Genomic DNA, 26,925 nt, shown 5'->3' with positions numbered 1-26,925 from the left:
TCGTGAAAAAACATTTCTTGGGTTAGCAGTCCAATAAAGATATTGCTCATGCCATACTTTAACAGCCTCAGCGAATATACTGTTCCGTATCACATGTTTTATGCTCTTAATTCTCGTAAAAACTAATTTAGGTTAAGTGCAATTATTGATGAAGGTTAAGTTATATTATTATATAAATTATATTAATTTGATCGAGGTGAAAAATGTCACTTATTTTTCGAATAGGTGACGTGTACAACTGAGAGCGTACTAACTTGTCGATAGCTCTTGGCTGACTGACTGACTCGTGCAACAGCCATCGTGTATTCAAAATTGTAGGAAAATGAAGAAAACTGCAAGTGCCGTCAAAAAAGTAATTGATAGTTATTACGGTCTCGGGTTGACGCTGAAATGTTGATCGAAAGTAATGCGTGTTAGCTATAATATTCCTCTCATGAAGTGTAAACTATGCAAATCCTGGTTTTGGTAAACTGTGGATTTCTATGAAAAGAACAAAGTAGTAACGCGGTATGGTACTTGCTTACTTTAAATAAGAACCATATTGATTGCTTCTTAAGTTCTAGAAAATGTATTTTATGCCACTCTAATCGGCAACTTCGTTGCTTATTTTCGGCTTCTCGTAGCATAACATATGTGTAACTAGTGCAGAATGGCTTTTTTACGAAACAAAGAACAGCACTCACCTTCGGGTCGTGCCGTAACCTCCTCGTTTCGTGACACAAGCCTTTCCGCACTCTGTGCGTAATATACTATAAAACAAGTTTGAATTATAATACTTATTTTCTTAATAGTAAATGCCAAGAAAAATTAAATGATATAGTGTAAAATGATCTTCGTTAACTCCACGTCTATCTAAAATCAACATTACATCGAGTTCTTTCTGGCTTGAATAATAATAAAAAGTTATAATGCTGAAATCAAAATACTATAAATTGTAGATAGACGAATATAAAATTTCATAATTTCATTTTATGTAAATAATTTAAAAGCCAATTCATCTCAATATTTGCTCATCTGAGAAAGTTAGAATACTAATGAAATCAATTAATCTTTACAAAACTTTGGAGCCACACTAAAACAAATCATAAACTGTATTCCATAATTCAACTCATAATTATCTGCATACTTCAATGTAGATACTCTTTTCCTATTTTTCTTAATTTTTTTATTTGTCAATTTCTTACATAAAAATTTACATTATTATTAGAATCAAACAAAATTCATTTTTTCGAATCGTATGAAAATCCGCAATGGAAATCGCCAAGTCGAAAAAAAGCGTATAAGGTCAAAGATAAGGTCGTAAGGATATGTACTTGTCAAGATTGAGTAACTTTTATCTATTGTTTAAAAATCGAAAAAAAAACAATATTTCTACCTTTTCATAATCAATGAGGGGAGTGGCAATCAGATAACTAACAAATAATAAATAAATAAAGTCATAAATTTGAGATTATTAATTATGCACGGAAAGTGATAATAATATTAATAGAATTTTAAACAGATTCAGTTCAAAGTTAATGAAAAATATTTGATTGGTCACTGTCATAAAACAGAATAAAAAATATTTTTCTTTACAGATCACTCTACGTCGAAGAATCACGAAATTATTTATTAGTGTCAGTCTGATTAACTTACATTGCCGCTCACATAAATTTGGCCACCCCATCAAAAATCTGTCAAACTTTGAAGTGTTGTACCTCTATAAGGAATCAACCAATCTAAAAAATTCAAAGTACGTTTTGAAGCTTGTATCAAGCTCTTCAATATATGATAAAAATATTTAGAAAAATAATGTTTAATTAATTTTTTATAAACAAATGAAAAAAAAAAATTTTCAATTTTTTTCGTCCATTTTCAAATTGGCATAACTTTGTTAAAAATAATCGGATTAAAAAAAAACAAAATGGAGGTTAAAGCTATGGTACTTCTCTTAAAAATGCGCTATGCAGAATTTCGGTTTATTTATTTTTTAGGGAATTTTTTAATTTTATGTAAAAAAATCACATTTTTTTCAACAGCTTATAACTCAAAAACTATGAGTCAAATTAAAAAAATCATAAGAACAAAAATTATGAGTTTTTACTCAACGAATACGAATTCAACGTAAAATATTTAAATTTAAAAATAAATTTTTTTTTACCAGGAAAAAAAGATTTTTATTTACAATTATTTATTAAACTTTTAGTGAAATATTATATAATGAGTTATACGACTTGTATACGTAGTATTAATTAAAATAAATAATGGATATTTTTTACAATCGGTATACAATCTACTTTATAATGGTATCGTACCTATGATAATAGTAGTTCGTATACAATGAATGCACGTATATATATATACCTTGATATAAAAGTAAAGACTATAAGTTTTGCGGGATTTCTGCGCCGCAATACACTGCTATGTATATGCGAAACAGTGTCTTGTGTTTACAAAAATTTTTCGTGACCATGGTTCAAGGAGAGTTACAAGTTTAATCGATGAGTTACTTAGTTGTCTACGGATCTCGATCGATCGATAACCATGGCCAAGCACTTGACAGAGCAAGTTCGTTTGCAAATAATTATTTTGTATGAAACTGGATACAGTTCGAAATATATAAATCGTAAGAAAAATAGCAAATGAACTGCAAATCGCTAAAGGCACTGTAGATTACAACATAAAGAAGTTTTTGACTGAACAAAACATCGCTACAAAACCAAAGAAAAAGAAAAGAAAACTACAGCAAAAGAAGATGACTACATAGCGCTTTTGAGTATTCGAAACAGACGTCTCACAGCTCCAGAAACCACGGCTCAAGTTAATGAACATCTTGACACACCAATAAGTGTATCTACTGTTAAAAGAAGACTCGTTGAAAAAGGTTTACACGGCCGAATTGAAAAGAAAAAACCATTATTAAAAAAAGTAAACAAAAAGAAGAGATCGGAATGGGCTAAAAAATATCGGCTTTGGAATTTAAGTGACTGGAAACGTGTGGTATGGAGTGACGAATCTAAATTCGAAGTTTTTGGTTCTAAACGTCGGACGTATATTCGAAGGCAAAACAACGAAAAATATTTGGAAAGTTGTCTAATTCCATCGGTGAAGCACGGCGATGGGTTAGTTATGGTATGGGGATGCTTCGGAAATTCAAAAGTCGGTGATTTAAAAAAAGTAGATGGAATTTTGGTAAAGGACAAGTACAACAAAATTTTACAATATAATGTGGTTCCGTCTGGTACACGACTCATCGGTCCATCCTTTATTTTTCAACAAGAAAATGATCCGAAGCATACAGCGAAAATATGTAAAAATTACTTAGCAAATCTTGAGAAAAAAAATACATTATAATTATGGAATGGCCACCACAGTCACCGGATCTGAATCCTATAGAATTGTTATGGGAAGAACTTGATCGAAAAGTACGTAAATCATGTCCAACTTCAGCTGCTCATTTGTGGGAAATTCTACAAGATGAATAGGAGAAAATAGCAACAGAAACACTAGACAAATTGTTAGAGAGAATGCCACGGTTGTGCGAAGCTGTAATCAAAAGCAAAGGTGGATTCTTTGACGAAAAAAAAGTTTAAATGTTTACTTTGTGATATGTTTATTTTGTTGAATAAAGAAGACCAAAGAAGTTCTTTTTTGTGTGACAAATAATTGATAGTTTTGATTGTTGTAATTGATCATAATTTATAAAATGAAGTTAATGACTTAAAAATGATTTATTATGTCAATAAGTGAATTTTTGTAATATGTTTATTGTTATTGTTAATGTGTTTAATGCTAACGTACTTATGTTTTTTGGTTGTATGAAGTTATTTATAATATGAAATTGATGGCTTGAAGTTTGTTATTATTTTAATACATCTTCGACGTATTTCACTTTATTTGAATAGTTGTATTTATTTTTTAGTTAATACTTATGTTTATTTGCAACTGTATGTATTACCATAGCTTTAACCTCCATTTTGTTTTTTTTAATCCGATTATTTTTAACAAAGTTATGCCAATTTGAAAATGGACGAAAAAAATTGGAAATTTTTTTTTTTCATTTGTTTATAAAAAATTAATTAAACATTATTTTTTGAAATATTTTTATCATATATTGAAGGGCTTGGTACAAGCTTCAAAACGTACTTTGTATTTTTTAGATCGGTTGATTCTTTATAGAGGTACAAAAGTTCAAAGTTTGACAGATTTTTGATGGAGTGGCCAAATTTATGTGAGCGGCAGTGTATAGGTAATTTTTGTACGTTATAAAATTATGTAAAATTATCAAGTGATATAAAATTATGAAGATATAATTTCTTATTTTATCAAAATCAGTTATTTAAAACCGGATTACACTTAGGAGACAGTTAACTGTCAATGGATGGCAACTTTGTTGAATAAAAGAAAATTTGTAGCATCGATAGATAAAATCAATTTTCAAAAATTGAAAATTTTGCTGGATGATTCCTTACTCGTTGTATTCTACCGTCTTGTAATAATGGTATTGAAAACATATTGCTATGATAATTTTAAAACAATTTCTTTTATAAAACGGAACTTTCTGTACGAAGAAGCAAAATTTTCAAGTTCTAGTTTTGAATTTCGGCGTGTAAGCAATGAATAAATATAATATTTAGTCAAAATGAATAAAAATGTTGACTTTTGTTTCATTTTTGAAAATTTATGTTTATACTACGTAAATGTAACATTACTTTATATCTATGATGCTAATAGCTTATAGTACTAGAAATGCAAAAAAAATGTTGATGTCGTAACTTATTTATATGTCATTTATGATTTAGATGCGTAATAACAGACTTTAACACGAAAAGTTACAGTGCCGCTCAGCCACTTTTACCCCCCCACGGGCAAAATCAGTCTAACTTCAAAGTTTTATATCTCTGGTAGAAATTAACGTACAGAGACGCGCGTGGGTGCGTTTGAAAGGTCTTTCGGAGAGCTTTCAAATGATATGACTCACGATTGCCATCGATTGTTTTTTTAAATTTTGCAACAATTATGCAAAATTGAAAATTCTGAAATTTTTTTATTATTTTTGACAATTAGCCAATTTTGGAAAAAAAATCGTACGAAAATTTGAAGTACACCATTTTTTAGCTATTACCAAGCCCTATCTGAATCACTCATCCAAAATTTATTTTCGTCAAATATGACGCGCGCACGGGCATTTTTTCCTGGAAGTGACAGTTTTTTTCAACATTTTTTATCTCCGTCAAATTGTAACAATCGAAAAAAATTTATAGGAGAAAAAATGTTTGTTTTTTCACGTAGAATACTGCAATAATTTTTTTTTCGGTTTTTCGAAAAATTTTTTTTTTCGGTTTTTTTCAATTTTTTTTTCTCACAGTCGGTACGCTAAAAAGATGAGAAACCACAAAAAAAATTTTTTTCCACCCATTCAATAATACTACATAACAAGTATCGTAAATTACATCAAAAAAAAAATCTTTTTTTTTTCGACCTTGAAAAATAATTTAAACCGAAAAAAAAAATTTTTCGAAAAACCGAAAAAAAAATTATTGCAGTATTCTACGTGAAAAAAAAAACGTTTTTTCTCCTATAAATTTTTTTCGATTGTTACAATTTGACGGAGATAAAAAATGTTGAAAAAAACTGTCACTTCCAGGAAAAAATGCCCGTGCGCGCGTCATATTTGACGAAAATAAATTTTTGATGAGTGATTCAGATAGGGCTTGGTAATAGCTAAAAAATGGTGTACTTCAAATTTTCGTACGATTTTTTTTCCAAAATTGGCTAATTGTCAAAAATAATAAAAAAATTTCAGAATTTTCAATTTTGCATAATTGTTGTAAAATTTAAAAAAACAATCGATGGCAATCGTGAGTCATATCATTTGAAAGCTCTCCGAAAGACCTTTCAAACGCACCCACGCGCGTCTCTGTACGTTAATTTCTACCAGAGATATAAAACTTTGAAATTAGACTGATTTTGCCCGTGGGGGGGTAAAAGTGGCTGAGCGGTACTGTATATTTGATTCATTTTCTTCGCATAACTGAAAAAAGGAGAGTCGCTTTGGAGTGCCGTAACTTGGGTTGTATATGAAATTGAGTTGGATGACTCATTTTAAAGTTAATTTAATAATCGAATGAGCCTTCATGAGTAGACATATTTTTAATCAAATCAACGGTATTTTGTATATAGTAATTCGGTATTGCATCCACCTACCTTATATAAAAGAAATTTGACGTTATGGGTGAGTTGGATACAAACTAGGAAATTTTGAAAATAAAGCATGCCAAGATTATTTATGTAAAAAGTTAGGATCCGAGTTTTTAAAGTTAAATATCTCATGGGTCGGTCTATCTAGCTGGATCGAAGAGAGAGAGAGAGGTAGAGAGTAAGGTACACGCAGCAACGCTTCACGGCAAGGTGTAGGCGTTGCAAAATTTACGAGACGCGCGCTGGCCCTTCCCACGAGGCACGAGGCTGCAACAGAGAACGAGAGAGAGAGAGAGAGAGAGAGAGAGAGAGAGAAAGCGATTTCGCCCCTATAACTACTCCGAGGTCGATCCACGTGCGCCTCTCGCTCCATCCCCGTCAGACAGACCACGTGCGTCGAGAGAGCTTTACTCAGCCATACTCAAAGTCCTCACAGTCTTTCCTCGCGAACCCGAACTTTTCCATTTTCTATTTTCATTAAAATGTTAACGCGCCGTGTCGAATCCGGATGTTGATTATATCACCTTTTGCTTGCGACGCTATAGATGAATCTTGCACTGTAAGTGGCATGGGCCAATTATTATCGATTTTAGTTGAAGAAGGTACGAATGAGGCCGTCGAGTGTCGAATGAAAATGAGCTTACACGTCGCTTTTGCAAAGCAACTGATCGCGCACCAGTTATTATTTTTCTTTCTGCAGCGACCGGTCATTCAAAATTGTACGACTAATCAGGCGTGGCGCGCGCACGCTAGCAGCGGTGCCTATGTATCGGGCCGCAGCCAGCCGACTGATCGTCGTTTTCCCTTTATTCTTTGTTGGTCTATTTTCCGAGGCGAGCGAATTAAAATAAAACGCGTGTGGAGAAGGAAGATGAAGCGAGGAGTCACGGGGAGAGAGGTGGCTGCGAGGAGCAGTAGACAGGAGCGCGGCGTAGTGGTTGTGCGCAACTGCGACACGAGCTGTGGGGGTTTTACGCTAGCGTCGACCGCGCATGAATATTCACGGCTAATTTGTAAGAAGCTCTCCAAACAACGGCGCTCCTCTCGCTTTCTCCGCACAAATACGCAGGATTGCAGGTGGCTGCTGTCGCGCCTCGCTGTGCGTCGGCCCCGCAGAGCGTAGAAGCTCCGCCACCGTGAACACCCAGTTTACCTTTAATTAGCCGCGGCCAGATGAATAAAAGATGCTCGCGACAAGCGCCCTTTTCGCTCCCTCTCGTTCATATTTTTTACGCCCCATTCGTCCTGTTCCCGCGCCCGCGACTATCCCACTTCCAATTAGCATCCAACGGAAAGGCTCAAAAGCATTTTCTTCTTGACAGTGATCGCGCAATCATAATATAGTCAACAAAGTCAACGAAGCACAAGTTAATCAAATTGTTTAAAACTCACGATCAGATACGAACCAGGTGATCGCGATCCTTTTATGTCCGATTTATTTGTTTCGGGTAAACAATTATTCGCGCAACGAACGTGCGCTTTTAATCAAAAAAGGTACGACGCCCGATTCTGCTTTTTCAAACGCATCGGTACGCGCTGCTCGTTGAAGCTTCGTCAACTCTTCAATTATTAATCAGCGACGAACATTCAATGGATTTCTTTTCCAACAACGAAGCTGACAGCGTAGAGCTTTCTCGCTGCATGCTTACTTGAAAGCTTACAATGTAGCTTTCAAACGTGTAAATCCTTAGGAGTTGGCCGATTATGCTCACCGCTGGATAACTTTGACCTACATGACAACACAAAAGGGGACTGCCGAAAAAGAGGGCGGAGGGGGGACAAAAATTTGAAGCGCAGCACGTGCACACGTTTCGCTGTCGCGGCGAACGGCATTATTGAATTCGTTGGCGCGCGTCGAGGCGCAAAAGAAAAAATCCCCCGGTGCACACATAGCCGACGATCCGTGCTTTTTGCGAGCTTTTCCTGACAACACGCTATACCTAACGAGGCGCCCCCGCAACTGGCTGCCGCTGCTACCGCTGCTACCGCTGCTGCTGCGACTGGGCCAACGACGCGGCTGCAAAAATTTAATAAAAATCATGAAAATATCTTTAGCGCTCGTAACGAGGCCGCCCATAAACGAGCTCCCGTACGCGTTCTTATCTGTCATCGCAGTTTTAGCCTCCTGTTTGTTTATCCCGTCATACGTGAAATAACTAGAGGAGCCCCAACGGATCACGTAAAAACAGATTCTCCTCTCGAGTCTTACATCTTCCTGTACCGTTAGAAATCGCGTAAATAACTTTTTCTCAGTGACAAATGCAAAGCATACAGAATAATATTTTCGCCCATTGAAATTCTAAATGTACAGTTTCGACCGGAGTCGGCTGTCAGATAAATGTTGCACGAGCAAAAAATGTGCGCGAACAGCCGCGTGAAAGGCGCCACAGGCGTGAAACGCGGTGTGTGCGCATGAGGCCAAAATCTGGCAAAAAAACGTTCGCGAAGATTCCGTGAAGCTTAATTGTCGATACAAGCGTTGATTGAAGAACGGAAGGAGCGCGGCATTTTGGGCGTGAGAGCACGAAAGTCGCAGGATGCGATGGGCTGCGCACCGGGGGCTGGCTAGCAGCGTGGCTCGACGTGGACAAGCGAAAAGGGGCTCTACTTCGCCGGCGAGATTAGTTTTGTTCGAGGCAATTTGAATTTAGATTACTTGTCGCAAATTGGTGTTGCCGATCGCCACGCGCCGCCGCTCGGGCACGCACTTCATTATATTCTTGCCCCGCGTGGCCCTCTCTCGGCCTCGCTCTCGGCTTCTCTCTCGGCCTCCCTCTCGGCCTCCCACTCGGCGCCAAGATGAGCAAAAAACCAGCCGCGCTCTCGTCTGGTTATTTGAAGAAAAGTTTCATAGCGGCCCAAATCCCTGCTATGTGTGCATGTGCGCTCGACCACGTTTGCCGTTGATTCGCGACCGAACTAAGCAAAGCTTGCGCCGCCACTGTATGAACAGGAGCGTAGAGAGCGCAGTTGGAATTTATGCGAGGAGCGATGCTCCGCGAATCCCTAGTGGGACGCTTATACGCGCGCGCGTGTGTGTGTGTGTACACGTTGCGCGCCTCTAGCCTGGAGAAAAACGAACGGAGCAATACGGGCGCGCCGTCAGACCACGACAGCAATGAATAGAGCAGCCCTCTACCTCCTCGCCTCGCCTCGGCTACTTTACAAATATGTGACCGGAAAACAAACGCGCATCGCCTGCTTTCTCCCTTACTTACTTGCTCCATCACCTCATCTCTGCCCCTTCCTGCTCTCCGTGCAAAGTAGCACGCCAGCGCACAAAAAATACAACCAAAGCAACCATTTGTTTTTTCTCGAATAGTTCTTATCTTGCACAAATTGGCTAAGACAACACGTCTTCTTCAACTATATCAAATTGCCTTCGTTTCCGTTAACTTTCCGTTTAGCATGATATATTTGTCGTCCTTGTTTCATGTGCTATCAATCCTATCGTTTGTCACTTTCTTTCTCATATACTCATGTCTAACATTGTAGTTTCAATTGTTTACGATGCCCGCTTCCAAAAATTAAATATCATTGTATCAATTGTACTAGAAAAGTAGATTCAATAGTTTTCGTTTTCATTCAGTAATCGTATTGTCATGCGTTCAGCTGGCTTTCCATTTGTCCGACCATCATATCAGCTTCAAAATCATAGATTTTCAATAGATTAATCTTACTGAAATTACATTAATCCGATTGTATACCACGATCAATTTTGCAATCACATTCTATGTGGACATTTTAAAGTATATTTTGTATTGAGTGATACAATAATAAATTAATATTCAATTGAAACGTAGAATATTTCGGAAGCTATTTTAGAATGTCATTAACCCTAAGCAAAGACCGGTTATCTAAACACTTTGGAGTATATAGAAAAAAAAATCTGTTAAACACATGATTTTTTAATTGAAAAATTAATTAATGCGGAGATAATTTTGGGAACGATAAAAAATTTAATATGCTTATTGCACGTTTGCTGTAGTTAAATTTTATTTGGAAATGACCGAATTATTGTTGTGGATTATTAAAACACTGAAACTTGGCATATTTTCAACTTGATGAAAGCCACGTGCTTGGCTGCCAGTACAAGTTATCAAAATTCAATTGAAAATGACGGATTTAGTGCTGTAGTTGCGCAAATCCTGTGATTTTTTGAGGTTGACTTATTGACTTTGGAGCGACTTGGCGCCATATCAGACGTCAGTTCGCTGATCAAATCGGCCGTCCTTTAACTGAACTATACGACAGCGAGCAGGAACGAGTGCGTCTGCTCAAGAGATAGTCAAACACTGGCAGCTCCAGTGCTTTCTTGACTTCCTCCTCCGTGTTTGATTCCAGCAGTCCGAGAACTCTCAATGTTTTAGATTGAAAGCAATGGTCGCTCTTTGATTGCGTGAGTTCTCGTGATATTCCATTGGGCGATTTTGTCCAGATAATTACTAGGAAAATAGAAGCGCTTGGGGTCCTTGTTACTTTCGTCTGTTGTCTCCAATGATCTTTTCTCAGTAGCCCGTTGCTGTTGTGCTCTCAGCTTATTGATCTGTGCTGAAGTTTACTTGCTTTTCAGGATGCAGCCTGGAGAGTCGTTGATTGCAATCTATCCAGTCGACTCTTCTTAATTGTTGCAAAAATATCGACTCAAATACAAAGACACTTTCCAGTAAACGAAACAGAACATTTTCACGTTTGTAACAATAACGTTATTTAAAAAATGGTGCTTTTCGCGACAATCTAACTTGATGGTATTGCGACCTGTTTTGGTGAACGGCAGAGAAAGAAACAAGAGTGTGTGTAACTCACAACACAATTTACAGAGGAGTTTAATCTGATTGCTAACCCAATGGAGTTTTCATAGCTGCAAAAATATCTAGGCTGGTTGCTCGATTTTTAAAACTTCCATGCAGTTAAAACGAGAGACAAAACAAACGAGGTGGACACAGGTTAAAATCGAGAGAGAGAGAGAGAGAGAGAGAGAGAGAGAGAGAGAGAGAGAGCGAGAGAGGGGGGGCTTCGAGAGTCGTGGAGACTGGTTGTAAAGAGGAACGCACAGGAAATTAAAATCGATTAACGGGCGATTGACGCGCGTCGGGCCCTGCTCTGAGGTTCGGCTATAGAGGCAGGAGCGTCGAAAACTGCGTAAATCTATCCGGCAGAGAGAGAGAGAGAGAGAGAGAGTACGCGCGGCGCTTTCCGAAGAGCTACGGGTCACCGTAGAAAATTCCACTCGCTTGAGCTGCCGCGTCTTCGCTGCCTGGCACCGCCACAATTTAAGCCAGCTAGGAATTTACGATGCGTTGGTCTGGCGAAGGCGCCCGCTTTGACTATATGTATTACAGGATGCGACGGGAACGCGCGCGCCTCAGCCAGAGATTGAAATGGGAGTAAAGCCTGGCAAACGCATTTACGACAAACGTGCATTCTAGCACGCCGCCCTCGCGACAATTTACGGATATACAAACGTAAGCGCCTTTCTTTTCGCGGAATATGTTTTTCGCGATCGCGACCCAAACCTCCTGATTGTCATGCTTGATTCCTTCCAAATATTTCCTCATTTCTGTTGGCAACTAATCGACACTTTTCAATTTCAACTTGTCTTGTTACTTTTGAGACTGACAATCACATATCCTCGTGCTTCCAAATCCATTAGTTACTGTGCAAATATTACATTTGATTATTCTATATCGATGCTTGTCCGTTGTAACAAATAATACGTTGCATCTACGTAATACCGTTAATTCTGATTCTCCGTAATTCCACCAGGTTAACAATACAGTACTTAACCACTCTAGTAGAATTCGCGATCAATACCAATAATAAAAGCTTGGTAATTGTTCAAGTCAATAGTCTTACGGTCATTGGTTTGAATTTAACAACTGCAACATTAATTTTATTTATGTACATTTACGTGCTTGGAGATATTGATTTTCTTGACTTTCTACTTTCTATATTTATTTTAAATTAGTATTCTCGTGATACATATACAATTACGGTTTCGACTATGAATTTTATAAATGAATTGCTTTTTGGTTTACGCAACGGAATAAATACTTTATTTTTCTGAATAATTTTCTTTAAAAATTCCTGTAGCACATACCTTCTTCACTTCGGTATAATATTTTTTAGTACTATTTTTCGAATGATTATAGCTATAGTTCAAAAATGCATTCATTTATTCCTCTATTTATTTAAGTTTTTAGTGATAGTGCATAAATACAAAGAACTACAAGATACAATTATTATTTTATTTTTTAATTAATATATTTACTGATTAAGCCGTGTAGATCGACAGAATTCGACATGTTTTGAAAATTGATATAAAAATTATTTTTCAGAACAAACTTGCTTAATGAAACAAAATCATACCATAATGACTCAGAAGAGGTAGCAAAGTACACCATTTTATTTCCGTTGGCGCTTGCATCAATTAGTATAATCTACTCTAATACATTTTTTTGTACATACATAAATTTAAATTACGTCAAATAAAATCTAAATGATGAAGTGATACTTTGGAGAGTAAAGTATACAAACTATTGGAAAAATAATTTTAGTTTCAGGAATTGAAAGTGGGGAGTGATTTGTAGGTCAAACTAACTGAAAATTAAGCAGCAGAAACAGAAAATAGAAATGTAAACTATGTTAATTTAGTTTAATGTAAATTATTACAATAAATGAATTATCGAAGATTTAAACATTTCAGCAATAATTACTTACATTATCTTAAAGTTTCATACTTGCACCGAAAAACTTTCAAATTCTTCAACACGTTAATATGTTTTTCAAGTGCTCTTCCTATTGTCACGGGTGCGTGCTATGCAACACAGCAACTGCAGTGAACATATTACGATATATAGATAATTAGAAAAGTTAAACCAGTGGGGACGGCTGTGCTTGAGTGGTCAACACCTCAAACTTGAAAGTTTAGGAACGTGAGTTCAAGTCTTGGTACCGTCACTTTTTAATTTAATTTCTTTTTAAAGATTTATTAACTCGTAATAAGATAATCAATCAGATTTCATAGATTCTTGGCGTTATCGTTATTGTTATTGTTACTTCAAGAACTTCGTGCATTTTTTGAACTCTGCATGCATCTTTTTTTAAGAGTATGATTTTGTCTTTTGTCACTCTATTATTAGTAAGCATTATTTCCAATATCGGGTTATAGATTTCTACAAAAAATACATGGAGAAACAACAGACATGGCTTTTTTCAACTTCCGCAATATACATTTTTTCATTGAAATTTCTACGACTTCAGATTCTCTAGAAAAAATCTATTATTTTTGACGAGATAACACTGTAATACCGATGGCTCGGATTCAAAGTTTAACAATAATGCTACAACTTTAATGTAAAATTTACATTTTCTTTAAAAAACAACAACTGATCTTAACAAAAAACTTGTAATTTCTAATCAATTTACGACTATTTACTACGTGATACACTTGTACGGTCAGTAGTACGTGTATACCCAAGTGCCCAAGTTTTTGAGTAGAAAAAAGATCTATACAAAAATTGATGGCTTTGAGATTATAAAAATTGAAGATTTTATCGACCAATGATGGAAGTTCATCGCTAGGGATGTGACTGAAAGATATTTAGCATGGTACTAAATTTTCAGGCTTGTTGTATAAGTCTGAAAAAATCAGGCACACGCCCGCATTATATAGTCGGTTTTATCGTACATAATGAGTATTTATTACCAAAATGAAACAAGGGCATTATTTTGTTTATATCACATATGTTCGTTAAATGTTTTAAGCTTTAATAAGCAAAAAAATTTGAGATAAATCGTTATAAAGTATTTACTCGGATACTTTATATCCAGATGTTTCTCATTAACTATATACAAATTGATTTACTTTTATATTCCACTAGAATTCAATCAGTTGAAGGCTTAATTGATTATTCAGATTCACTGTGTATTTTATATAGTAAATATTAGTTATACGTAAAAATAGTTGAGCTTACTAATTATTTGTTCATGATCAGAACTTGGATTTTTTACTGTTGAGTTGTTAATAATATATCTGTGATTTGACACGATAGAGTCAGGAAGTAGTTGTGCTATTTATTTTTATAGCTTAAAATTGATAAAATCGATACTCTTGGATTATATCTGGAGAAAACAAATAATTTATATTTATTTACTTGTTGATTCTTTTTGCCGTAAATAGAGGATAGTGTGGATATTTGTACTAGGATCTTTTTTCACATTACATGTGTAAAGAATATGAATCTTATTTATATATAATATTTCAAAGTGTACTTTAGGTTGATGCTAAATATTTGAGCAATTGAATTGTTTTATCAAAATTGCTTGTAAAAAGTACACAAAGTGCAAAAGAAAATTAATATCTAAGGGTTTCGATTGAACACGGAAGTTTGATATTCTTATATGTATAATTTTGAAGGCAATTGGAAATTATTGTCGATAATTTTATAGATATTGATGTTACATCATGAAAGAATAAGCTTGAATAGATTGAAGAAAAAAAAAAGAAGAAATAACTTTGAAAATGTACGAGAAATATATCTCATATATTGTAAAAATTTTATCATTTTTTAAGGTAAAATAAGTGTGAAAGTAATAAGTTCACCATCATTCTCTAACGTTAGGCTAACATTGAATTCATTTTACAAAAAATGTATTCAGAAATTTCATTCAATTCCATTGATACCAAAAATAGATTTTATTAGTTTTTAATACTATGAATTGATAAATTTAAAATAATAAATCTTAATTTTTATTGATAAATTTGGCGTTCCGTAGATCCGTTTCTTTGGCAATTATTTTGCTTTAAAGACGAATGTTATTATTTAGTGTATGAGATATAAGGTACTGCAAGTCTTAAAACGATGCCATCAAAGACGCTGTCTTATATGTTTGATAGTCTTCTTAACAGTAAAAATGTTCGTCCAACCAAAAACAAAAAGTTTATTCGCGGCGCGAAAGAAATATAGGCATTTGTGAATTAGCTATGGAGGAAGAAAGTTTGTGATTCAAGTAGTACAAGTAGACATCACGTCAGGCAGTAGTTGGAATGAGAAGGTTAAAATGAGAAGTAACGTAGATGTTTGAAGCGATAAGCTTGTCAAAAAAAAGGGAGAGAAAAAAAATTATAACGATAGGTATTCGTTGGCAGTGAGGGTGTTTTCGCGTGCGAATGTATTCGCGGGGCTGGCGCTTTATCGGCCGTTTAACGCCGACGTTTTCCAAATTACAGAGCTAAGTCCCGGCAGTTCATTAAGATAAGGTCCTCTCGGCATTTGGCTGCCTCCTCTGGGCTGCACCGGTCGCGTCCCGCCGCGCAAGCCCCCAGAACGCAGACATATCTATTGTGTGCCGGCTGGTGGCGCCGGCGCGCTCCACTCTTTTACCCGGCAGCGAGCCACTTTCAGATTCTATCACCTCGCGAAACAAAGTCCCGTAATTCTTCCAACGGCGCACGCCGACACGGGGAGGAGCGCGCTCACAATTTTACGGATTGCCCCGTGACTCGGTGTCCCGCCGCACTGGCGCCTTTTATCGCCGCTCGATTCCACGAACCAGCACGCTCTCATTCTGGCATTCTTGATCCAAGTCTTATTCGCAGTTGATGTGAGCGCGTACTGGCGCTCGACTGCAAAATTGTAAAACAAACAAAGGCGACTACTTGCTCTTGAAAAATTGACCTCGTCGTAGTGTACAGCTCAATTGATGGGAAATGTTGCGGGTGGTCGTCGGATACGGGACTCCCTGCCGACCGGAGATTACGTTCGTTCTGGAAAAAGGAACGAGGCGAGGGCACTGTCGACGTGGCCAATTGACGTTGCGATCGAGCGCAGTTGACCACTGGCGGAAATTCAAAAGTTACATTGATGCCCGGGCCTTGACATCGTCGATCTCCGCTCGATCGAAGCCTTGCTTTCGCCGGGGATCTGCCGATTAAAAGAAGACGGACGAAAATGCCGCGAGCCTCGGAGCACTGCCGGGATCTGCTTTCACAGTCGGAAAAGCAGTTTTTGTCGCCTCGCCTATGCAGCATAGGAGAAAAGCACTTTGGATTTTGCGACTATACGTATCCGTGCGAGCGGGACAGGGAAGAGAGTAAAGGCGAAGAATTGGTTTCGTTGATCGCTTTTTCTCTGGTCTTTGTAGCAGCCGCGCGCGGGCTTTGAGTGTCGCGCAGACTGAGAAGGAAAAAGAGCAAGCAAGGGGGAGCCGCGCCTCGTCGCGTCGAAGAAAGCTACGAGAGCTAGGGCTTGCTCATTTGAATACCTAGATTGAACGCGGCAGCGCGGGCCTCGTTTAATCGCGCTTTTCGCCAAATTTATGAGATCGCGGAGGCCGATAGGCCGACTTTGCGAATCGACAAAGCGAGCAAGAAACTGAGCGCACCCACTGCAATCTCGCGGCTTATTTTCTTTTCTTCGGCGTGCGCGGATGCGCGGCGTCCAACTGTCAAGGCAGCACACTCGACTACGCTACCTGCACGGACAAAACCATGAGGTCGATAAGTGTCAAATAAAACTCGCGCCAAAGTCAAATGCCGGGACTGAGAAAGTCGCGGGCAAAGAGTCGTCGGAAAGAGGCGACCACGCGTCGTCCAAGTCTCAACTCGTACCACGTACGAGCGAAAGCCAAGTTTAAGGAGAGAGAGAGAGAGAGCGCGTGCGTTTGTGTTGATGCAGTCACTACTGGAATGAGATTCGTCTGCGCGAGGCTCAAAAGGATGAGGCTTATCCATCGCAGTCGTCGGCGTGCTTTCGCGAGTTGACTAATCTCGCTTGAGAGGATCGCGACAAAAAGTGGCGCGATACAGCCTCTTGCCTCTTTCCGTCGTCATTTTCAGCCGTCAGACAGCCAAGTAATATCGATGGGCCTTTTTTTCGACTGCCTTGCTCCACGTTGTCTTCGAGCGCGAAGGCTGGGGGGAGCAAGAGCAAGGCTCGCCGTGATAAGAGCGCCACGACTTATTGCCCCCGGAATTGACCGACCGATGTCATTTGTCAGGCAACACTTTCTTGCTTTATTTTTCGAGAGCGAGCGAGGCGCGTTCGGCTCGGGCGCGACAATGGCAAATGAGCGAGAACGGTCCCGAGCTTAACGCGCCCATCTCACGCTCCATTTGCTCCGCCGGTGCTACGAGCTTATTCCTTCGTTCGGATTCTTGCATTCATAAGATCCAACAAATGGATCTCTCATTCATTGAATAACTTGCTCACTTCGTCGCGCCACTTGTGTGCGGACGCTCATCGAGATTCACGCGCATTAATGTCCGTTCGGTTTCTTTCGTACGATTTCCGTAAAAAGCTGGCATCAGCGTTGTGCGCTATCCAAGCAAACTTTCAACAATGCTTTGAGTGTTTTTTATTTTAGCGCGAGAAATAATTGCCCAGGTTTCAGCAAAATTCACGACCTGGACGCTATGATAGTCGTATCCTTTTCCTTCTCGGCATGCAAATTAATCGAATGATCAAATGGCAATGGCAGAAGGAGCTTTCGAGGGGCAAAGGCAATCGGCACCTAACCCATAAATCGTGGAATCGCGGCGGTATAGACTTGGCAACTAGGCAGCTGGAGGGCGCATGCATTTCGCGGCGATTGCGTTCGGCTATCCTGTGGCAAGAAATAAAAAATGGTAGTGGTAGAGAGAGAGAGAGAGAGAGAGAGAGAGAGAGAGAGAGTCGAATCAGAAAATGCTCGGTCTCTCTGTTGGCGCGCGAATCTAGATAAAGTATACGGCAGCCTTATCTCGGATTTGGTTCGGACTTCGCGGCGGCGTCGCCGGCGAACCCCATGCATTTCTGATGAACGCTCGCCAAAATGCCTTCCTGCCATCTTGCCAAGGATCTTTCTCTCTTGCTCGCTCGTTCGTCCGTCCGCCGATAGCGATCGTAATTTAATGAAAACGCCACGTAACCGGCCCATCCCTCCCACTTACCGCCCCTCATCCAGCCTGTCGATCTTCGTTTTCTCTCTCTCTCTCTCGCTCTGATCCTGTACACACACAAACACACACGCACGTACGCATGCATGCATATAGACAGGTTTGCTTAGTCCCGTGTCAATTCCTTTCTGACAGTTAGTCCGATCCGTTGCACATGTGCCATATACGTATGTACTCTCTCTCTCTCTCTCTCTCTCTCTCTCTCTCTCTCTCTCTCTCTTTTGCTAGCCTTCTCCAACTTGTGTGGAAATAGTTGCAAGTTTTTCAGTTGGACAAGCAGTTTATCAATAATCGAGTGCTGGTATTTGGATACAAGCGAATCAAGTGGAGCAGGAACAAGCAAAAGAGCTATACCATTATAAAGAGCACGACTAAGAAAGACGGGCAAGCGTTTTTATCCGTCGGGCGTGCTGCATAGGAAATCGCTGACGCTAGCCTCAGCCGCTCCTCAGCCGAGATTTATTATTTATGGACTGACGGTGAATGTTGTTCTTCCTGAATTATAATGCTTTAATAGAGCAGCCGTCGCCATGCCGTATAGTCGAGGAGAATTTCTCTCCCACTCCATCGTTCGCAGCTACGACCGAAAACCCATTTACAGCTTCGAAGGTTTAATCCCGTTATAGCGATTTCCTCGCTCTTTTTTCTACCCTCGGCGCCTCGCACTCGCTCTTCAGCTCGGTTTTTTTTTTCTCCCTTTCGGGCTTTTACGACTTACTCACCTCTTAACTCGAGCTGCTTCCAGCAAGATCCGAGCATTTATTATGAGCTCGAGCTTGCTTTAATAACGAGCTATTATTAACAATGCACTGTGCTGCGGCGGGACTACATCAATGTTGTTGCTTGTATATTCTGATTGATTTTATACATTTTTCAGGGGAAGCAGATCGCGCAGGCGCCTAGCTTTGCAATCGCGAATAAGGACAAATTTTTTAATTTATCATCGGGGATGTGCCGTGTCTCGGTGAATATTAACGAGCACTGATGGTATTCGTGGCACAGTGGCGAAAACCATCGATTCTAAGACACAATAACCAGCGAAAAAGAGACGGAGATGGAAGCGGGAGAAGGAGAGCGACGAAGCTCTCGGAAGAAAAAGAAGGGTGGAAAGCGCCGAGGGCAAAGAAAATTAATGCTCGAACGCGAGGAAGCTCTAATTGCATTGGCTGGTCGTGCCCGCACGAGCCCTCGAGAGAAAGAGAGACAGGGCCGCGGAATCTTTGGATTCGAGTCTCGCGCATCACGTAATTAAAAGCCGCACGTCGACGACGCCGATTCATGCGCGCACACTCGTCGCTTAATGAAGATCCGCCTCGGCAATCTTATCAACTCTAATCACCAGTGGCCTCGCACATATTTTACGATCGCTCATTCTTCAATGACGACAGCAGTTCGTATTCGTATGACTTGTTAATTCGGTCGAATGATCCTTCATATCTCGCAGACCAGCTCGAATGAGATGAGCCGCATAATGAAATAGCTCCTTGAGTGCTCGCGAATATCGACGATATTCGCGACACTATTCGCTCTTCGACATCGCTACGTAGCTTCCAGCGAATCTTCATTCCACTCTAAAATTTCAATATGATTACGACCTTATTAATAGTGAATTACGTTGAATAGGGTGCTTAACCCCTCTACGTTTGACTGGCGCCTCGTCGACAACCGGTAATTGGATCTTCATAATTGTAATTAGTACAGCGTCAAAGATTGCGATGTTTCTCGGGGTTTCACATAAAAAAATCAGTAAATAATACCGAGTGCTAGAAACGACAGTCCAAGAGATATTCGACCGGTCTCAGCAAGAATTGGAGCTGCTGCATCGCCGCATCTTCCACAAAAGAATGCTAACATAATTTTGATGGTCGCTCTTCGGACCTGTGCTTTTCTCTCTCTCTCTCTCTCTCTCTTGCTCTCTCGGTATCGCTTTACATTGGCTGCTCTTTCGATGTAACTTGCTACTCTTTTCCCATGTCTTTCTCTCGAAGCCGCGTCAAAGACTCAGAGGCGTGCAGAAACATACACACACGTGTACGCACGCATGCACGCACACACACACACAAAGGAAGAAGTGCAGGTATGCGAGTTTCTTTTGAAGAAGCTAAGGGTATATAGCAGAGTCGATGGCAGTGTCCCAAAGAGAATATGCTAGTAGTCTCTTGCCGGCTAGCGAAGTAGTCTCTTCGATCCGCCTTAAAAGTCACGGCCGGCGCGTGAGGCAGCCGCGCTCCATAAGAAAGGATTTAAAGTGACTCCCTAAGACGCTACACCAGTTGCATCGTGTATCAGCCTTCTTTTTTTTTCTTGTCCTCCTTCTTGCTTTCACCTCGGCCTTTGTTTTTTCTTTCGCGTCTTTTCTTACTACGCGCATTTTCCTTCTTTCATTATCAGCGCGTCATTTTACATTTGCATAGATTGATGTACGTGCCCGTGAAAAAAAGAGTCCACATTTTTTACAAACTTTCGCCAAACTTACAATCGATAAAAAGTTTGGCAAACATCTTTCCGTGACACGATACCAAACTTTATTAATTAATTGATATCTCTTCGTCAAATGGCGAAATTTTATCTATACATAAATTTATTCGTGCAATTCCAAATCATAAGTTTATATCATTTGAATGATATAAAAACTTTTTGTTCTACCGGATGTTTGCGGTTCAGTTGATATGAAACATCACGTATGGATCATTTCAGCACCCTGTTACCAAAAACTTTAGCATTTTAACTAAATGAATTTCACTATTCGCAACGTCGACATCTAATTTTGAAATAGTTGAAGTGAATCAGTCGTTTCCAAGCTCGCGTTCTTACTAACCTTTTGACTATCACATTTCATTGCAACGTTATTGATTATAGAATGTCAATGGAACATTTTGTTTTGACATTTGTAAGATTTGTGTGCAACTGCAGCTAGGGTAATAAATAAATGCCAGGCAGGGTAATAAATAAATGCACGAGGTACGAGTCAAACAGTCCGAAAGAAACTTGCTTATCTCGTAATAACAAACCGCTCGTTTTATTATTTGGAAGCAAAAAATATTCAGCATTATATAAATGTGCTATAAATTGGCTTTACTTTTTATAGAAAAAAACTAAGCACGCTGAATTCATCTTGAAAATATTGAATATTCAATTCCCAAATGAAATGTAATTGAAAAATTGTTTGACTGAGAAATCAATTGTAAAAAGCTTTGCGAAGCCAAATCACTCGAAACAATTGGTGCCTACGAGTAGTTCCGAGCTGATGTCCAAGGTATTTTTCGCACGAGCTCAACACGTGTACGTCGTTGTCGTAGATTTTTAGTACGTATGATGCATTACTACAAACGAAAAACAATAGTACGAAGAATTAATTGTAAAGATCGTGCAGAATTAACTGTGAAATGTTTACGGCTATACGCAAATGGCAAATGCATGCGCGTGTCAATATGTATACGTGCGTTGCTTTCAAACATAATATGTATGTACGGAAGAGTTTATTTTGATCTTATCCATACATACACATCTTGTAATATACTTGATTTATTTATCTAATTTTGGGGAATTCTGAAGTACAGAATCTTCTGTAATAGCAGAAACAGATGTTGTAGCTGCTTTTTTAGGTATATGTACACCGCCAGGTGCGTCGATAAGTGATGTGCGACATTCTCAGGTCGGTACGACTGGATGTTATTAATTTGAATTTTTTATTCAAAATATTCACATAAAACAAAGAACTTTTACATTTTCCACATGATTTTCGGATCAAGGTTCACCGAATTTTAACTTGTACGAGCTATTTCCGTTGGGTAAAGTTCTCGACCTGTTTGCGTCAGATCGTAGAATTGTACGTACATAAAGATTGTCGAAATGGTCGCGGATTTAAACACTACCATGCAGATCGAAAACGACTCTGTTTGTTTCGCTGCTACTGCACGATAGAAAGAGTGCATTGCTAAATCTTTACTTTTCCACGCATTATTTCTTCTCAAGAGCCGTAAGCGCGGTCTTTAAGAATCCGCTCGCATCGCTTTTCCGGCGTACGGAATATTGCGCATGGTTTTATTATTATTATACAGAGAAACGATTATACACTAGCGTAAGGATTGATTCATCCATATTTCTGTGCAAAATATTTTGTGTGTACAATAAAACCGCACTCAATTGTCCGCACGCCGTTCTTCCGTATAAGGGCACGTTGGTTTTTCAAATGACAAATTGTTTCATTTTTTTGTATTATCCTTGAATATAGGTCTCTAACAGACATAAAAATGTCTTTTTCAACTAATTCATTTAAAATAAGTTAGATAGCTTGAAAACAACTCGGGTGCATCGGCATGATTATATATTTCTGAGCGAAGCACGCAACCTACTTTCGCTTATAAATTCTAGATTGACGGCATTTCAAGTACTGCGCAAACAAGTTTTTTCATCCTAACGTATTACCCAAGGTACAACGAATTATTGAAATAAAAAGAAAATATGTAGAGACGGGCATGGGAATGGCCTCGAATATTAATTGTAAAAATTTTATACGATGTAGTTTAACATAGTGGTAAGCGAGAATCAGGCTGCTGTGTATAACGAGTCGGCAGTTATTACATTTAACATAAAATACACGTATAGTTTAGAAATGTTATCCTCCAAACCACCTTTTCACGAATAAAATTTACATCTTTATGTATTGCTTTAAAAAGTCAGTTATAAAATAACTAATTAATTGGTCAGGAGTAAAAATGAATAGGTCTGTTTTTTATTTACAGCTGCTACAGTGTTGGAGCCCGAGTTCGTGAAAGAGATCGGTAACATAACGGTGGCTGCAGGCAGAAACGTCCGACTGGCATGCGCAGTAAAGAATTTGGGGACGTACAAAGTAAGTAAGGCTTGATTTGATGGTGCGACGGAGAAATGGTTGAAAGATAATGGCACCGACGCGAGGTGCTTGCAGCCGAAGTCATAGGTCCGTCGAATCGCATCGCGCTGTAAAAAAGAGTTGGCGACGTGGCGCGTGGTGAAAGCGAAATAGAAGGTAAAATCAGAGGGGCTCAAAGCGCGGGGTCGCGTGAATATGCAGGCGCGGGCGCGGAACAGAGATGCGGCAACGAGAGCGGCGTGCACGCGCTTCAAAGTTCCGCTGAGGTTCGGATTGCGATGGAAAATCGGCGGGGCGTGCAGAGTGCGACACTTCATTTTAATGAGACCCTCCAATGAATCGCATTCATTAAAACAGCTCCGCGCGCAAAAAGCAGCAGCCAGGGCGCGCTTTGCAAAAAAAAAGCTTCAGACGCGGCAACTGGTTTTTGCATTTCGCGCTAGCGCGCGCGCGATGGATTCGCGAATCCCAATGACGTGCCAGCAAGGCCGAGCTGGGCGCGAGATGTGATCGATGCGAGCAGCAGCGGCAACGAAGGAAAAGGGAGGCGCGCGTTCAGCGGGCAAATTGAATCGGGCCTTGCGGCTCCGCAGAGCTTGGAGACCTGCCAGAAGTGGCCTTGCGCGCTCTGGCTTCGCGACTCTGCGAGGCCAGCAGGCGCGAGCTCCGCTCGATCCTCCTCGGGACTATGCGGATTTTTGCTCTCTCTCTCTCTCGTATTCCTTTGAATTCAGGAGCCACTCGAGCGGCCGGAATTTTCGGAAATTCCCAGGCAGAGCCAGGGCGAGAGAGCACACACTGACCAGACGGAGATTAGATTCGCTGAAGTGGGTCTTGAGAAGGGTTTGTTAGGGGCGTCCAGTCGATCCCTTTTTCTCCCTTTTTCCCCCTTTTTCTCTCTTCTTCTTTATTAGTTCGACCTCGGTTTGTTAAACGTCCCTGCAACTTGAGAAGCGTGCCAGATCGAGACCTGCTCCAAATTTACTTGGCGACCAGGGACGTGCTCTCCATTTCACTTGAACTTACACTCGACTGGACACGCAAAGAAATTTTTTTTAAATTAAAAAATTTCCATTACGTCCATCACTTTGATGAATTGCTTCAACAACACTTGGAATATTACATCTCTTCCTTTTCCAGTCCAGTCATATCGCGTTTTCCCGTGATAGTTCCAGTGAACTCGAGCACGCGTTTGAATCGCAATAATCAGCGGCTTACCAGAGCGCAAGACTCGTGGTTACGCAGCAACTCTACATCATGAGCTCCAATTTCTATGTCACAGTGTACATACATATTTGCTGCGCGTGTGGTTGGAGTAGTGAAGTTAAATTGCTGCCACTTACCGTACACTTATTGAAGCATAGGCTGTTGTTCGCTCGAACGATCTCTCGTATCAAGTGTTTATAACGTGCTGTATTGATTGCAGATCGACGAGGACGTGTAATTTGTCGCGGGTAGAGGAAAAAAAGGATGCGGGACTATTAGGTGGAGGCTAATCAGCGGAGGAGCCTGGTGCTCTTGGGAGCGCTGTCGAGAAGCTTAAGAGACGCGTTTAGTATTAGCGATCCCTCGTCGGTTTTCCTTCGAAGTACAGCAAGCAGTGCGGCTTGCTCGTGGCAGTGGTGGTAGTGGCGGTGCCGCCGCCGAGCAGGCAGGCAGCCAGAGCAATACCACAGGGAGAGTACAAGTCACCGCGAAGGGGCCGCAAAGTTCCCTTGAGCGCTTGCAAGCCTCGACTACTGCTACTCAAACACTCGCAATCGTCACTTAACTGAATTTCTTGCCTGTTTACTTGCAGCGCCTAACTGAATTATTTGCTGAGCAGCTCGCGGCAGCTATATATGTTTTTCTAATTCGTTTCGCTTGGTCACCTATTCTATTGGTATGTGAACGTAACTGCCGAGGCGGTTCAATTTTCCTATAACGCAAGGAAACAACAGTCGAAAGTTATCGGATAATTAATTAGTAGCTGTAATGGCTTATATCTCTAATGACATTGTTTGCTGATTAAACCAAGACCCAAGTCTCATCCGAGGATCGGATCGTGCCTATAGCTAGAGTAATTGAATCTTTGTAGAATCTCAAGTATTCGCGAGGAAGTGTTGATAATGAGAAGACGGCGCAAGAACAAGACTCAAGGACCGAGAGGGAGAATCCGGCACTCGTTAACATTTCTGTTCTCTCGAGGCAATCAAATTATCATGGCCGAATTAATTAGACTAGTCGATCTATCAATTGCTGGTCGAAGGAGTGATTTTGCCGGTTGTCGATCGCGGAGAGCGGTACGAAGTAGAAGCGACTAAGCCGGAAGCAGAAGAACAAGAAGCTGGAAGGAGGAGCTCGGGAGGCAGCTTCGTTATCCTCGATTCGAGGCCACTAGCGGCGGGCGCACAGCCTCGGGAATGGGTAATGAACTGGCGGGGCTGTTGCTAGTCGGCTTGTATTATTAAGACATAGCATCCCTCTGGCAAAGTATATAGTTGAGCTTGGTGCAATAGCGGACCACAATAGAGAAAGAGAGAGAGAGAGAGAGAGAGAGGAGCGACGGCTACGAATTTCACTTTCGACTCGAAATAACCTCGAGCTAGCAAGCTCTCTCGCTCTCTCTCTCTCTCTCTCTCTCTCTCTCTCTCTCTCTCTCTCTCTCTATGAAAGAGCTCGCGCTCCGAGAAACCCATTGAATAATCGCCGAGTTTCCGAGTTTTGCACTTCACTCCGATGCTTCCTAGCTCTCTTCTGCTTGCTTTCGGCTTTAAACTTTTCTGCATTATTCTTAATTTATATAGCCACTCGAGCATGACGCTCGTGCTTGTTGCCAATTTGATTTCTGTTCATTGCAAGCCGTTTCTTCAGCGTAAAAATATGAACGTTACGGTGTCGTGTACGTTGACCTTGTTCCATCTTCAACTGGGTACCCAGCACGATCGAGCTGTGTCAAGTACAGGCCAGTCGATTAAAAGATGAAAGCACTTTTAATGAAGCAAGCGCTTGGTTTCCCCCCGGGCCGACGGCATACCGAATCGAAGAGGCCCAAGGGCGTACTCCAGCTGTGCAAACGGTGGCGAACAAGTAAAGCTCGTTGCGGTCGAGCGCGAGGAGCTCGCCGGCGATGCGTTCGCTGCCGCGGGCGGCTAAGGGGCTGCAGGATGGCAGCTCGCAGTACATATAGGCAGTGAGCGCCAGCCAGCCAGACTATGGAGGCAGCAAAACCGCAAACACGCGGCTTGGCGCAGCGAAACCTCTTCGCCCGAAAACCAGAGCCAATACCACGCCGGCTTCTGCGCCGTGTAACACCGGCTTAACGTACTTCAATGACGTATCTGCGCAAAGGCAAGAGTCAAGTTGTGCTCGTAGCTACGCGCCCATCGACAATCCTCCTTTTTGTTTCGTCGTTCGCTTGTCCACGTCTCTATTTTTTCATCGATTCACTTGGTGCCGCTTCCACTTCTACACAGCTTCTCTATAGATATTTCCGTCGGGTCTAAATCCAGACGGTATCCTTCTCGTTCAAATCAAACAATAGTACTGGCAGGCTCTTCGACGTTCATCATTTTAATATGCCATTTTCTACAATCCTACTGTCTTTATCAGTATTTCTGCAGTATTTCTACTATGGGGGTCACTTCCGTACATTTATTTCTTATACGAGTATAGATTAACCGCCCAACAGCTCGCTTCACAACCAGCTGTATAAATAATTCTTTTGCTCTGTTATCTTCTTCATTGAGACTTCGTTAAAAATTTAAAGAAGAAACGGAAATTGTAATTATTCTTGAGAGGTATGCGCTTAGCAGAAATAGAGTAGCATCTTTTTTGCACTCATAATGTAATCATTGCCTGGAATTAAATTATAGACCGTATTTATAAAGCGTCCTATTCAATGTATTCCCACTGAGACTAATAAGTTCACTGATACTGTGAAATTAGGCATCAAATTACGTACCAAAAAAAT

General features: G+C 40.2%; 1 protein-coding gene across 1 annotated transcript in view; it reads left to right on the top strand.

The window, feature by feature from the left end:
- The window catches only part of LOC131667436 (lachesin-like), a 120,914-nt gene that overhangs the window by 32,764 nt on the left and 61,225 nt on the right, over nt 1-26,925 (top strand). The window contains exon 2 of the mRNA XM_058940838.1: nt 22,864-22,973. Coding sequence (XP_058796821.1) covers nt 22,864-22,973 — 110 coding nt within the window. The remainder of the gene's footprint in view (nt 1-22,863; nt 22,974-26,925) is intronic.

The sequence above is a fragment of the Phymastichus coffea genome, unplaced genomic scaffold (assembly GCF_024137745.1).
Source record: "Phymastichus coffea isolate CEN01 unplaced genomic scaffold, Cenicafe_Pcof_1.1 PCOF00066, whole genome shotgun sequence".
Taxonomy (NCBI): Eukaryota; Metazoa; Arthropoda; class Insecta; order Hymenoptera; family Eulophidae; genus Phymastichus; species Phymastichus coffea.
Note: the sequence above shows the minus strand (reverse complement) of the source record. Positions and strands in the feature narration are given on the sequence as shown.